This window comes from Dendronephthya gigantea, unplaced genomic scaffold, assembly GCF_004324835.1.
Source record: "Dendronephthya gigantea isolate DGI-Jeju-01 unplaced genomic scaffold, DenGig_1.0 000277F, whole genome shotgun sequence".
Classification (NCBI taxonomy): Eukaryota; Metazoa; Cnidaria; class Anthozoa; order Malacalcyonacea; family Nephtheidae; genus Dendronephthya; species Dendronephthya gigantea.
Window position 1 is genome coordinate 95,856 of NW_021163287.1, and position 14,752 is coordinate 110,607.

A 14,752-nucleotide genomic window follows, 5' to 3' on the forward strand; every position below is an offset into this window, starting at 1 on the left:
ATTTAACGTTAATCAAACAAAGTCAAAAACCATTGTTTTCAGACGCCCGAAAAGCTCTCTTACGTTTTTAGGTATGCAATGCCTATACATGGATTTACAAGTCGCAGTTGGCTAGCTTTAATTATAGCCCCGTTTACATTACACTCAATTTATTGGCACGGCAGGGATAAAATTGGTACCCGTACCCAATTTTATTAGTGTTCAGGCTACCAAAACAAAGGCCGAGCACAAATGAAATGGGCACGGGTACCCATTTTAGCTGTGCCGTACCAATAAATCGAGTGTAGTGTAAACAGAGCTTAATATTGCAATGAGTGTATATACGATATCGCTTCCGTCACTCCCTGTTATGTTTAATTCCTGTACATGTCTTCGCAACTGAGTTACCGATATTTCAATGACAATATAGGTCCCACACTTTTTTACAAGAGCTAGCCGACGAGTTCCCTGAAATGCTCTTTATTAAATATATAAAGCTATAATATAATTAATAGTCATAATTCCATAAAGAACTTGTCCTTCCCATAACTAAACTTTCTTTATTAAAGTGACCGCTCTGAGCCGGTTCGGGCACGCTTTATATAAGTTGAATCGAAAACCTCTGTGCTTTGTGTCAGTAATGAAATTTTACTCATACATGCACCGATCAATATTTGTAAAACAAATTCGTTGATTAGCTACACGTATACATGTATTTATTTTGCACCTAAAAATCCCATTCATAAATACCATGATGATTAGATTAAACATGACGATTAATGATTAATGCACTCTGTGAGTACATTAAGGATTAATGCACTCTTTGTTTGTGCATTATAGGGTTTTAACATGCACTCGTTCACAAACAAGGAACGAGAAGTTCAATACTCGGCGAAGCCGAGTGCAGTATTGAACTTCTTTCTCGTTCCTTGTTTGTGAACGAGTGCATGTAAAACCGGATAATGCACAAACAAAGAGTGCTTTAATACTTTTAATATTCATTTTGAGTAAACTCGTAAAAACTTTATATCATTTTTAAACTTAAGAACACATGCTTACCTTTAAATACTGAAACACCTCAAGCGGTTGCATGCCCGTTTAGTACTTTTTAGTGTGGATTCATCTATAATTACATTAATTTCCACTTCACTAAGTTCGGCAAATTTTTTGTTTGTTGCCACCATTTTGCTAGTGCAATAAATCCTATAACGGCACTGCCGTGGCGTTGTTGCATAATAAACATTCACTCACGTAGTACAATCGACCAATCAGAACGTAAGTTTACAAAAAATGAATATTTACTCGTTTTAATTTACGCGTGCTCGATATTGCAAGCAAGATACGTGATCGTGATGATATTTGATGTTACTATCTTGAAGATTAGTTAACTTGAGCATGTCAGGGTAATCGACTATTCTGTCGAATCATCAAAGTCGAATTATTAAATGTTTTTTGATTACCTTCATGGACTTGGCGTTTGCGCTTGCGTTTGGCGTCTTTCGGACGGCAGAACTTGCATTTCTGGTATGGAAACCTCGTCCGACAGCAATTCTTACATGATTGCATGCGCTATTAGCGAATAGCTATATAATATGTTTGTCTATGGAGGTAATGTCCATAATTCTCTCTGGGGTCTTCCTAAAATTTTTCTTGTAATTTTTTTCCTGGATTGGATATTTTCTGCTTTGTCAGTATCAATTTGTAAAGTATCTGCTGAATTCGCTCCCGAAGGAGCAGCGTGGTAGCATCACCTAACAATTAACTTCACATAATGTGGTATATAACAACTGCCCAAGACTCAGACATTAGACAACATATATAGGAACTATATATAGTATAGTTCCTTCACCCCATCGATTGCTGGCTATACTTACGAGCCCCCAATCAGGTATATCTCTTTGGCAACTGAAAGACCGTCAATTATTTTTCATAGTAAATTTAAAATATCACTGCCATCATATAGATTTCTCTTGCCTTGGTTTTATTAATAATTAGGTCCAATATAGTTCGCTTCCTTTTGTATTACGAGATTATACCGTGGAGATAATTTAGATTTTTAACCTCTTTACAAATGTTATGATCGCTTTCTGGTTTAACAGCTGTTTCATAAATATCCAGCTTTCTGCGACACGACATATTGTGGTCAAGAATATCTCAAGTCTTTAGTGGAAAAAGGTCAGTTAAACTCCTGCGGAATTATTCTGTGAATAAATGTCTTATTTGAACTTATCCAACTCAGCCCTTTTTAGAAAATCATCATAATTTCTCTTTCTAAATTGCACTTATAGTAAACAATTCAGAAAGTACTTTACCGAAACCTGTAGCACCGAAACTGGTTGAGACTGGGTGGCAGAAAATAGATCTCTTCATCTTTGTGTTCTTTGCTTTTAGCTATACTTGCTGTAAGATCTTAAGAGTTTTACACCCAGGTAAACTAATTAACTATTATCAAGCTGCGATCTTTGAAGATACTACGTATACAAGATAATAAGGTGTTTCAATTTAAAAAACATGCACCCCGCTTTAAACGAGGTTACTGAGTGATACTGTGTAATTATACAAGATCTTTCAATGGTTTTTATCATACATGAATGGGGATGTACGGTATAAATCATTACAGTCACCTTTCAGCTAAAGTCGCATGTTCGTTGATCCCTTGAGTGAAAATAACTGGAGAAACTTGTATTAATTTTCCTTCTTGCAATTCTTTGGGTAAATAACAGAAATATTCTGTTTCGAGGAGTATGGTAACATGAATATTAGCCCTTGAAAAAAGATACACAAATATATGTACTATATATGCAACGGTATCCATGCACCTGTTTTATTAACAGGCAAAAAGAAATCGTCAGGGAGTTTAATAATTAGCATGATACTAAAGGCCCTGTTACACAGTGCAATTTTTCCTGCAACTTGCAATGCAATTCTTCTTTTGAGAGATGTAAATTTGGATACTACCAAACATAGCCTTAAAGCCGTATGATATCGTGCGCTTGCAATTGTATTATACCTTGTTCCAGTGACGTAGGGAATCGTTTCGTTATCAGAGCAAGCGAACTGAAAAAAAAGATGATGAAAAGTTCGCTTAAGGAAATATAAAGAAAGATATAAGAGTTAAAGACTTGGTCAACACATTGCATAATGACGCTGTTTCTGGACTAGCTTCTTGTTATCGCCAAAATAAGCCCATGAGGAATCTTCATTCTTTAACCTCACGTTATCCCTTGTCCCTTTACTGCATCCTAATAAAGTGCGCTTGTAAATGATCAGTCACATTTATGGTAAAGAACCTTAAATTTGACACATGAAAGATCGCGTATTGCAATGGACATGTCTTCTAACATTCCCATTTCATCACCTAAAAATAGAAATATTAAAAACGATTTAGGCGTAAAACAGACCACAACATGCAGACGCTTGCATGGTCGCAATGTTGAAGTGTATGCAAAATACTGAAACCAGGATCGCTAAATAGCAAATACTAGAACAAAAATGCGTTATATAGTCACGGATATTTTGCACCCAGTTTGAAATTTAGCTTTAATCAGCCTTCGCTGAGTTTGTCCAGTGCGAATTTGCATGTGTCAATAACTTGAATTGCTAAAACATGCAGTGTAAATCGCAAGGAACACCCTTCTTATATCTCCACGCAGAGGTAAAAAAATAGACAGAAAGAGTTCCATGCACCGTAAGTGCAGAAACTTCGTATTAAACAAATATACGTGCTGGTAAAATGTAAGTGTACTTCAGAAACAATTAGATTTTGCGCGGTCAACGCTGATATTATTGAAATTCGATGCCAATGGAAGAATTTTCTTCCCACAGAAATTACGACTACACATGCATGAAGTTACGATTAATTTCGGTTACACTCGTGCATGTACATTCGCAAGAAAAGAAATAAAAAACATAGATATACTTTCCTTTCTTAATTCTAATAACTAACCGTAAGTACTCAGAAGACATTCAAATTCAGCAAGAACACCAATCTCACAAAGTTGTTTCATGAAACTTGCGTCAAATAGTGATGTGTAAATTTTAGCTTCAAATCCACAAATGAGTGCCGTTACCTTAAAACGTTACCATAAAACGGTTTAATTTATATCACCCTTGATCTACTATATATAAAAATAACTCAACAAGACGCCTGCTCAAAGCGTTCACTCCGCCTGCATGCCAACTGATGAACATAAGTCATCCGTGGACCGTGTAACCCAGGGGCTTCTCGGTCAAAAATGAAGTTGTTTTGGGTTACCTGTAGAAATGCCAACTTCTGTCGCCCAAAACGACGAAAAGGAAAAAAGACCATGGCATTTTAAGACTCCGCTGCGCATACGCAGGCGGAGTAATAACGTAACCTATATATTGCCCACTAGCTGATACAAAATAAAATCAGATCTATACATTGCTTTTCAATTTAGAAATCCCTGACATGACTATTCTTATTACATTAAAGGGGGCCAGTCGAAGATTCTTCGCATGACAGAGTTTATACATTGAATAACTTACTGCCTGTGAAAGACAAATATCGCGACGTTGACGGAGGTCTTGCATAGTCTGGGCATGACGCGATTCTTCCTGAATAAAATAATAAATATTTCCAAAAGTTTATTTAAGAGAAGATGTCGCTATAACCTTTGCCAGGTAATTACATCACTTCATATAACACGACTATAATATACTATTACACATGCAAACACAATACAAATATATGCCACAAAAATATGGAAATTAGAGACGAAAGATTTTTCTATTATAATGTTAATACGCATTATATCTTATCTCCCTCTGCATGGGGCTTACAGTAACTTGTGTCGATAACTTTACTGACCTGAAGTAGAACGAAAATCATTCCCAAATTTAATTTCTTAATAAGAGCGTCAACAAAATAGTAAACATCATCTACCACGGAATCCAAAGTCTTCTCTCCTATCGTTCGCCAACTTTTCTTTGCTAAGTCTAAGATAAAACGTAGTTTATAGCTACTAGCTTACAAAACAACTCACTCAAAAACGCTTGATCCCAATTGGACAACTCTATTATGACACTTTGAAAGTAAAGGATTAATTTCGTGAGGCTATACGGAAAACCTACCATTCAAAATTAGCGGACTTTCTTTATTCAATTCATTAATCATTTTTAGAATCTGCGCCACTGAACTTTCAATAGAATTACGCAGAACCTATCGAAGAGTAATTTACATGAAAACGTCCGATTTATTCTCTTCCTATATCCAATCAGTCGGTTTATTTGTGCCAAGCCAAGTTATTCAGTTATTTGCGGTCAGTCTGCATGTTAGTGAATCAAAAATACCTGGCATTCGGGGTCATCGGCATCCTCCGATTCAGGTTGAAAATCATTTAGGCCTAAAGAATATATGAAAATTTATTACTTAAGTTAGGTACTACATTACCACTGCTTGGTCATTTACTGAATGTGACTTTCTCCCATGCAAGATGATCTCATTTTCAACCCACGCATGCATCTCGTAATCCCGATAACTATTTCTAGTCTATTCCAATTTGCTCCAGATATAAATTTGAAATTATATCGCGGTATTAAGCATTTGCAAAAAGGTAAACATTTTAACGTATTATATAGTCGGTAAACTATAGGTAACGACATTTTAGTTCGAGACGAAAACTAATCATTTTACTAAATGAAATATCATATTTTACTCATGACTTACAGTAATTGTTGAGGAATTCTGAACGTCAGAAAGCTTTCGCCCATCATATCCACAAACTTCACCTCTGTACCCAAGCTAAAAAGTATCGAATTGACTTTTCAACCCATTATGATGACGCGATCTTTCGTTGCAGTAAAACCACATGCAATACTTACATTGTAGGAAATCTAAATGATCTTTGTAACATATTGTCGAATTTCGGTCTATAAGAAGATGAAAAAAACACCAATAATAATCGGGCGTCACTCTCCTTGATCTATCTTCCTAAGGCACCCTATAACACAACTGCTTCAAACGATTATCGTTTACGCACTTGTTTATTGAGCCACATCTTGGTCTGAACGTTCCATCAGTGTCCGCCTGAAAATAGGTGAAAAATCTTATTTCAAAGATTAAAAAAATACAATCATTAATACTTGACCAATCTTTCAAGGATGCATAATACAATCTATTTATTACAATAACCTTATATACCTACCAAAGTATCTTGAACAGTTTCGACCTAAAAACATGCATTATAGTATGACATTTTGTTGTTGTTAGTTAGAAAGATTTCTCAGTTAAAAGAAAGAAAGATCTTTTGATCTTTTGATCTTTGATCTTTAGATCTATTTTGATAAAAATTATTTTACCTTCCAGCCTAACAATGTTATTGTCCCTGAGGCCATTGGAGAGTCCAAGCCACTAAAACAGACAACATTTCGAAATTGTCATGACATTTTGAAACTATTGACCGCGGAAACATGTAAAGGGTCCGAAAAAAGAAACATGCATGTTATAAAGGGTACACTAGTATTTGGTTGAATTATATATCATCCAATATTTATTCTCTGCTTCTCGGAAAGCATAATGATGAACTCACGTAAGAGAAAGTTGAATTTTCTGATTCGTAGAATCCAATATATCCTTGATTGTACAAACTGCCTGACCCAAATGAGTCATCTAAAAAATTCATCTCACTTGAAGAACCCTGACGTTTTGTGCAATAAGACGATTTGTTTTGAAGTTAAAAATTACATACACTATATTTAGTGAACTACTTGCCTCTTCTTTATCTCGGTCGCGAACATCAAAGACAGCAAGTTTTAGTCTTGTTACCTCACTGTAATTTCCACCAGAAGGTATGCTTATAGTCGTCAAGAAATATGGGTGACGTTTTTGCTAAAACACAAGAAAATCCAACATGCACATGCGGAAAATTGGACAAAAACAGTATTGGATTAAAAATCGCCTCAACAGGTCCTGATCATGCTGTAATACCTCTATTATTTCAGTCTGTGCAAGTCTGGACCAAGTTGCTCCAGGAGGGGTCATAGTACTAACAACTATAACTGCATTTGGATATTTATTCTCCACAGTTGGTTTTAGATCATTGCAAGCTGTGTAATAAATTGACAATATTTAGCTTTACTTAACATATTGTTCAGAATGAGTTTTTCAAAATTCTATACATGCTCGAAAGTTATAATTTACATGAACATTACCCATGCTTATTTCCAGCAACGGAGGTTTGTGAAGCGGTTTTGGTGGTTTTGGAGGCTAAAATTGCACGAAAAAAATGTGATAAATTCCGCCGCAAACACGTGAGAGCAACTTCCTGAAGCAACCACTCCGTGAGGCTGCCACTATATGTGCACTATATGTGTTTTCTCATCGACGCAAAGTCTTCCGCCAACTAGAGCTGGCGCGGGCGTATCAATCGATAATGCCGACCAGGTTGTTCACTTGTTGAAGCATTAAGAGGCCGGTGGTTAACCTGGTACCTCAGAGTATTAAAGATGGGCACAGGTATATACTTACGTAAACAAATGCTTACCTCGCTGTCGTTATCATCACGAAATGGATGGTTATGCGGTAACGGGTGCTAAAATTAACAAGGGCAGTTTGCAATCCAACGGATATATGCATAATAACTAGCTGTGGATAGACTTGACTTCCCATCGCACAGTTCATGCCCATGCCCAACACGATATTGTTTATAATATTGTTTACCTCACCAGTCATCTCGGTAATCTGTTCACATAGTTTTTGTAATTTTTCTTTAAGCTTTCGTAGCTGCAAGAATCAATCATCATTATATATACTGCATAGTCATGTAAGCTACGGTTCAATGAAAACTTAAAGGCTCGTTTACACTTGCGATTTTTGCTGCGATTTTGTGTGATTTTCTTCTTTTGATAGATGTGAACGAGTAATTAGTTACGAATGTTCTGGTGTATAAAAGCTCTTATTTGAACATCAGTAACTTAATCACTCGTTTACATCCATCAAAAGACAAAATCGCATATAGCCTTAACACTAACCTTGCATTTTTTATATGTTTATTCCAGTCGTTATACTCAGCTTCGGAATTCGCCGCAAAAGGTAATGCTGTCCTTCGTCTTGTCTGTCGAACACTAGAAAATAGTAAGCCTCCAAAAATAAGAGCCGCCGTTCTTATAATTAAAAAATTATTAGTGATGTGAGCAACGTGATGTGACTGATGCAGTTCACCTCCAGGCCCTTCTTAAGACAACTATAGCTATTACTAGAATCCCCCAGAGTTCGTCTTGCCAAAGTTGGTCATGATAAGTGTCAGTAATTGACATTTTTAATATTCGATGATGAATTTTATCCACCTTTAACAGTATCAACACTATACCGAATTAAGTATACCATGCATTTACACTTCATATAAACAGAATGCTGGAGGTAGTAAAAGTTCGTGGATATAAAGAGCTATACATAATTTTTATTTCGAAGCCCCGCCCAAAAATGCTCATGAAAATATCGTGATGAGGGAATTAAACTAATCAAAAGTTAACTCGTTTGTTGAACGTGACACGGTGCGACTTATTAATTACTGAATGAGGTCAAACATGATATGAAAAAAATCAATTTCAACGTTTAGTCTATAATTATTTGACGAACAGATCGTTAGTTTAATGAGGCTAGTGTTCGTTGTTGCATTGTGCATGTGCATGACGACATTTGGCGACGACCTCAATCACATGGTAGTGAAACGTAGCGCAAAACGTTTGTTTCCTGGGCACTTAGTTCGAACTGATAGGATAGAACTGATGATAGATAAAAATAGCCTTTGCATCGTCGTTTGGAGTTAAAAAAATATCGTATTTTGCATATCTGTTTATCTTTTCCTTCTCCTGAAAGCCTGGTCTGTCATGACGGCAGGCCGGCATTACGATGAAAACAGAATATCACATTTTCACAAATTTTACTGATAAGAATGTGAACACATGGCGCGACATGATGGCGGCTACCTCAAGTCACGTGGACGAGTTTGTAATCTCAAAAGTACACATTTTTTTTGAAATGCAAATTTGGGACTTGAGGAAAAACTAGTAATATCTTTTGATTAATTATATTAGACCCATCAATATACAGCCAATCTTTAAAACGTAAAAGCTTGATGTTATGGGAATACGTGAAATCCATATTATAGAAGTAGTGATGTTTCAAAGACAGCCGGAGAGACATGTATAGATGGCATTTCCATATCAATATTGTCATATTTGCCAAGAGTCATTACGTCTTTATCTCATTTTTCTATTTAACCATCTGGCACTTAGTCTTAGATGATAGGCCAAATAAAACAAAAATTATTCCAGGCTATCAAAAGTCAGTTTAAGCAATTATAGAGCTCTTGAAATGAAGAAACATGACGCGAAACGAAACGTCTACAACACCAACTGCAGAATTTGAAAAAATAAATAGCGTTTGGGAGAATTTAAAGTTGTTACTTGTCACTGGCTTTCATTGCCGGCCATGCTATATCAACCATGTCGTCTGTTTAACTTACAATTTCATACAAACGCTCTTGATAATAGTTCTCAACTATCTAGCTATCCATGCGTTTGGAAATCGCCGCAGTTAAAACGGAAAACTCGTTTTTCGTTGTAATGGTTTTATCTTCAAACGACTTAGCAGCTGGACTCATTGCAGAACCGCTGTTTTTGCTACATCTGAGCAGGGAAATACGTGGAAATGAAAGATGTTTTAATGTCATGATGAGCAACCTAGCAATTGAAACTTGTGTCTGCATCAGTTGTCACATTTTTGGCTCTAAATTTTGAAATATATTTGTCAGTCATACATCCAGTTTTTCATAGGGAAAAAGTAACGAATAGACGTATTTTCAAAATCGTTTAATCCTTTGGTTTGTCCATTCGTTACGAGCCTACTTTTTATATATTTCATCGATCAAGGAACAGTGAAAGTAATACAAACCGTATTTATAACACTAACTATGCTAGCAATGGTTTTTATGCATACAAGAATTTTTTTGGCAGTAATATAACGACGTAGGATTGACGTTATCACTGGTCGTGCAAACATTAAACGTCGAAAGGCTTTTTCTGCAAGGAATACGCGATGCTAAAACATGCTTTTTTGTTTTGTTTTGTACATTCAGTTGCTATCTGCCTTCTGCCATTGAGGTTAGCTTGACGCCAAAAGCAACGTTTAAAGCAATCATTTTAAGTTCTTGGAGTACGACACTCATTTTCTCACTATCAGTTCTTAATTCCATCTTGTTCTATTGGCGCAATAAGTTATTGCGGAAAGAAGCATTACGTTGTCTTCGAATAAAATTTTCACACTGATATTTAAAATACAAAGTAGTATACTCATGTAAGATATTTTGAACGTAGCATTTTAACCTATTCATATTTTCAATGTAATAATATTATGTAATGATATTTGAAATATTGGTGACAACGCGGGTCACATCAGCAAGACGAGTCGAGGTCATTAATTAACCACCAACCCAGCGGGCAAAGTTACGTCGATTCAACGTTGATTCAACGTCGATCTTCGACGTCGATCTGACGTCGAAATAAGGTTGAAAACGCAAATTGGATCAACGTCGTTTTACGACGTCGAAACGACGTCGCAAAACGACGTCGGAAAAAGACGTCATTTCAACGTTGAAACGACCACAATTATCAAAGTTAAAATCACCGTCAATATTTACGACGCGTCCATATAGCTCTGCAGGCTGAGTGGAAACCAGCCTTGAAACATAAGACAGCAGAAAAAGCATCATATTTCGGTGATAAAATTGCTACTTTATTTCATTTTAATATAATAGAATAATGCGTATTACAAAATAATCCAATATACAATAAAAAACAGACATATAAATACTTAAAAAACTATATAATAATTGTTATCGCCAAGTAAATTTTATTTAAGTGTTTTGTTTTCAAAATTTAAGCGGTGTCTTTTCGTCCACCTCCTCCTTGCCTATCTGGCGCGTATTTCAGCAGTTGCTGTACAGCTTGCTTCACCTCCGCTTCTGACGTTTTTTGATTTTTAACCACACATTCTAAGAATAATACGTAGCACAATATTAACGATAAAGTTTCATTATTTGGCAAGCAACATGAAGTTATGCGATATGTTTAAGTAGCGATCGTGCGGGCAAAACAAGTAAAAACAAACACAAAATCATCCAAAACACTTCTTTAGAGAAATAATAAAAATAATTCATGTCATGTTAATTTCTTTTGATAAGCAAGCAAATCAGTAATCACTAATTATTAATATGAAATGAAGTAGATACAACAAAACAGCAAACGTTTACTTGAAAAATTCTTACGAATGCGGTATATATATATTGCAGAAACATACACCACAAAGAGAACAGTTTCACATACCTACAACAGCTTGAAATACTTTGGTAGACCCAAACGCATATTTCGAACCCTTTCCCTTCATGTTCATTGATGCCATAACTTCATTATTCATCAATCTAAAAAATATTGAAAATGTTGAGAACAGAGACTTTCAATCTACATTATACTAGTTAGCAGTGTAGCACACTCTGGGTAGTCATACATCTATGGTTAATACCTGTGCATTACATTGCGGACATTCTCTCTGACGTTCAGTCCTCCGATATCAATGATTCGTGATAACTGAAAAACAATGGTCAATTGGTCAGGCATGTCATGGCTAAACATGTCGAATTGATAACGATTTATTAAAACGCATGACTAATTAGAGAAATAGTATTAATTTTTGGACTCATTTTTACAGTAAGAAGTCGAGTTCTGGCATAGTTAATTTAATACAAATCTTCAATAAGAGAAGTATATTAGGACTATATAAACGACCACAAGAATGGAGGATTGTCAAAGACAAAGATATTTTTCCGTAATTATTGATAAGCTCTTCCATCATTGTTGTCAGTTTTATATTTAGTTAACTACATTGACCAGTCAACAATTCATACACAGGTTTTAGATTATTCTTACCAATACATCTCTGGTGTCTTTATCAGCAAGGCTGCTTTCTAATGCGATCAGTTCCTCCAAGCTCGTTGCCTGATCGATATGAACTGCAGAATTGGCAGGAGAACATCTTTTTCCCACTTGGGCAACCGAGTTACGAATTTCGGTTAATAGCTGCAAAACTCTCCTTTGAAATTCTATGTGTTGAAAAAACAATGCAACAAAACTCAACAACAATGCAACAAAACTCAAACGATTTTCACAGGTGAAGACATGTTCTAGCAGTTTCTAATTTAAATCTCTTCAATGCCCAAAAATGGGGATTATAGTCCATGGAATAGCTATACACGTTTGGCAACTTGGCAAGAGGACTAGGGTGATCATATTTTACAGCATGTGTACTTACTTGCTTCTGATATGGGGAATCCACTGTTACTCCTAGCAACGGTGTTTTCAATACCAAAACTTCGCTCATGCTGTTTTTCTGGGATAGTATTTTCAGCCAAACTTTCCCTTCTTACCCCTGGTGCTGACAGAGAAGGTCTGGACCTTGATCTGGATCTCGTTCTGGATCTTGACCTTGTCGTCGATCGTGATCTCGTTCTGTCATTTCTTTCTGATCGGGAAGTCGATCTAGATCTTGTTTTTGATCGTGATCTAGACTTGGTTTTTGATCGTGATCTTCTTGTTGCATCAGGGAATATTGATGCCAGAATATCTGAAAAGCACAGGAAACAAGCTTTTTAGCAGGCTGCGTAAGAGGCGTTTTGTCCGGGGAATAAGGCTTAAGAATAGTGCTCTAAACTTTAAGACGAAAATATTGATTGTCACGTAAATAAATACCAAGAGCAAACGAAGTAAGTTTTAATGCCTCGGCATACAATCATGACATCATTACTGCTTTACCTGCAGCTCCGAAAGTAATGGTCCATCGTTGGATCTAAGGTATTCTGGGGTCTTTTTCTTTCCAGATAAACTTTGTTCCTCTGACTGAGAAGGTTTGGACCTCGTCCTTGATCTTGTTTTCGATCTCGAACGCATTCTGGGTCTTGACTTTCTTTTGCAGTTCGATGCAGAATGTGTTTTGGATGATGATGAAGAGAAGTCTAAAATTAGTAGAAACAAAGTAGTAGAAATAAGATTTTAAAAGAAAATTTGGTTCTAAAATCAGTAGTATATTAAATGAAGATCTCTAGAGTATCTATTTTTTACAAAAAGTTAAATGCCATGATTAGCTTACGTTTGTTCATTGTGACAAGCTCATTGTGTTGTTTGTTCCGTGGTCTGTTACTGCTATTCGGTTTTTCTCGAAGAGGGCTTCTCGATCTTGACAGTGGTGTTCTTGGAATCATCGACGTGAAATGGATGCTCGAATCGTTCGTTGCTGAAATAAATTTCTTTGGTGGAGGTGGGAAATCTGAAATAGCTGACAAGTAAATAAGCCTCATTAGTATAAGTACAAAGGTGATTATTGAAAGCGATAATCACCTCGCCTTCGGCAAATTATTGTTACTAAAACTAGTAAAAGTTTCATACAAGTGCAACACTACATTATTACGCATACTGTAGAGCGAAAAAAATAGAATATAATAATTAAGGACAAAGTATACTCGATGGATTAGATTTTGACTCTGATACATACAGTTAGCATTTCCACCGTCACTATCAGAATTATTGTCTGACGAATACACGATTTGTTTTCCTGCAAAATACAAGAAAGAATAAGTACGCCAAATACAAAAATACTTATACAAAGATGTATGTTGTAATTGCTAACCTTTTCGACTCTTTTCCTTAGAATTAAATTCTCTTTCCTATATACTTCATGATCCTCATCACCATCACTTACTTCGGCAGTGGTCGTAAAATCGTACCTTTCACAAACTTGTTTTTCATCTGGTTTACAAAAATACAAATTAAATAGAGAACAACTGGAAATACGTGCCTTGAAATGCATATATGCATGACTCTGTTGCTGCAACGTTATTTGTTTGGTTATTATAATACCGCCCACTTGTTTCTTTTTTCATGAAGTAATATCCACATTATCGTCATTAGGAATGGAAATTTAGGAAAATAGTTTATATCAATAATAAAATTACTGACCTGCGGTACATTTATTTTAATAAGTGGAAAGGTTTTCCAGTCTGCACACGGTGTTTGTCTTTCAGCATGAGGTTTAATTACATTCAATCCAGATGGCCATCTTACATTGTTGTTCTGAATCCACACATCTGGAACAACGCCTTCGTGTTGCTTTTTTCCCTCCTGCCAAACAGCTCTTACCCACATTCTTAAAAGAGAAAAAAAATAAGTATATGACCTACTGACTTTTGATTATAGAGACAGACTATTCTGTGTACATGTGCAGTATATGACAAGCTTTAACAGAAAAGAAATGTTTTGACCCGTAAATTGGGAGTCTTTTATCATAAAGCTATACCAACAACATGAACACCTACTTTACATTATAGTTCTGTGGGATCCTAAACCTTAAGGTTTTTTGATATAACAGTATTAAGTCAAACGCAATGTACTTTTTCATCAAAAATAAAAATTTTGCAGTATAGGCCAAGCTGGGGAATCCACTTATATGGCAATTACATAATCACGTGATATGTTATAATTACACGTCTACTGCATTAATTTACCTGGAGTAGGGTTAGGACTATCGGTATCTTTCAACCTCGTGATGCATTGGGAAAATGACAAATCCTGACCGGTATGGAAGGCAAACAGCTTTTGTAGAATTTCGCATTTTTCAACAAGGCGTCTTTTTCCTTTTCGTGACGAGTTATCAATATACACTATGTTAAATAGTTTCGAATCAGCTGGGATATGGAAGAAGCTC

The 14,752-nt window shown here is 35.8% G+C and overlaps 3 protein-coding genes and 1 long non-coding RNA gene across 4 annotated transcripts; all 4 read right to left on the reverse strand.

The window, feature by feature from the left end:
• Window positions 1-2,511: 2,511 nt before the first annotated feature.
• Window positions 2,512-5,446, reverse strand: LOC114541238 (type II inositol 3,4-bisphosphate 4-phosphatase-like). The gene is made up of 8 exons (XM_028561219.1): window positions 5,293-5,446; window positions 5,074-5,161; window positions 4,811-4,938; window positions 4,489-4,557; window positions 3,926-4,049; window positions 3,270-3,337; window positions 2,990-3,036; window positions 2,512-2,744 (listed from the first exon to the last, which is right to left on the reverse strand). Exons 2-8 carry the CDS (start codon window positions 5,114-5,116, stop codon window positions 2,600-2,602), a joined length of 624 nt encoding a protein of 207 aa, XP_028417020.1. The 5' UTR covers window positions 5,117-5,161; window positions 5,293-5,446; the 3' UTR covers window positions 2,512-2,599.
• Window positions 5,447-5,631: 185 nt separating this feature from the next.
• LOC114541242 (type I inositol 3,4-bisphosphate 4-phosphatase-like) lies at window positions 5,632-7,712 on the reverse strand. The gene is made up of 11 exons (XM_028561222.1): window positions 7,661-7,712; window positions 7,485-7,532; window positions 7,153-7,207; window positions 6,929-7,047; window positions 6,713-6,829; window positions 6,531-6,610; window positions 6,301-6,352; window positions 6,147-6,170; window positions 5,982-6,028; window positions 5,824-5,871; window positions 5,632-5,743 (listed from the first exon to the last, which is right to left on the reverse strand). Exons 1-11 carry the CDS (start codon window positions 7,670-7,672, stop codon window positions 5,665-5,667), a joined length of 681 nt encoding a protein of 226 aa, XP_028417023.1. The 5' UTR covers window positions 7,673-7,712; the 3' UTR covers window positions 5,632-5,664.
• A 3,106-nt stretch (window positions 7,713-10,818) lies between these two features.
• LOC114541248 (arginine and glutamate-rich protein 1-like) lies at window positions 10,819-12,788 on the reverse strand. The gene is made up of 6 exons (XM_028561225.1): window positions 12,773-12,788; window positions 12,308-12,619; window positions 11,926-12,098; window positions 11,522-11,586; window positions 11,326-11,420; window positions 10,819-10,994 (listed from the first exon to the last, which is right to left on the reverse strand). Exons 1-6 carry the CDS (start codon window positions 12,786-12,788, stop codon window positions 10,879-10,881), a joined length of 777 nt encoding a protein of 258 aa, XP_028417026.1. The 3' UTR covers window positions 10,819-10,878.
• A 35-nt stretch (window positions 12,789-12,823) lies between these two features.
• On the reverse strand, window positions 12,824-13,822 carry LOC114541244. The gene is made up of 4 exons (XR_003689209.1): window positions 13,679-13,822; window positions 13,544-13,603; window positions 13,142-13,327; window positions 12,824-13,007 (listed from the first exon to the last, which is right to left on the reverse strand). It is a non-coding gene; the product is annotated as an uncharacterized LOC114541244 (long non-coding RNA).
• Between the last annotated feature and the right edge of the window lie 930 nt (window positions 13,823-14,752).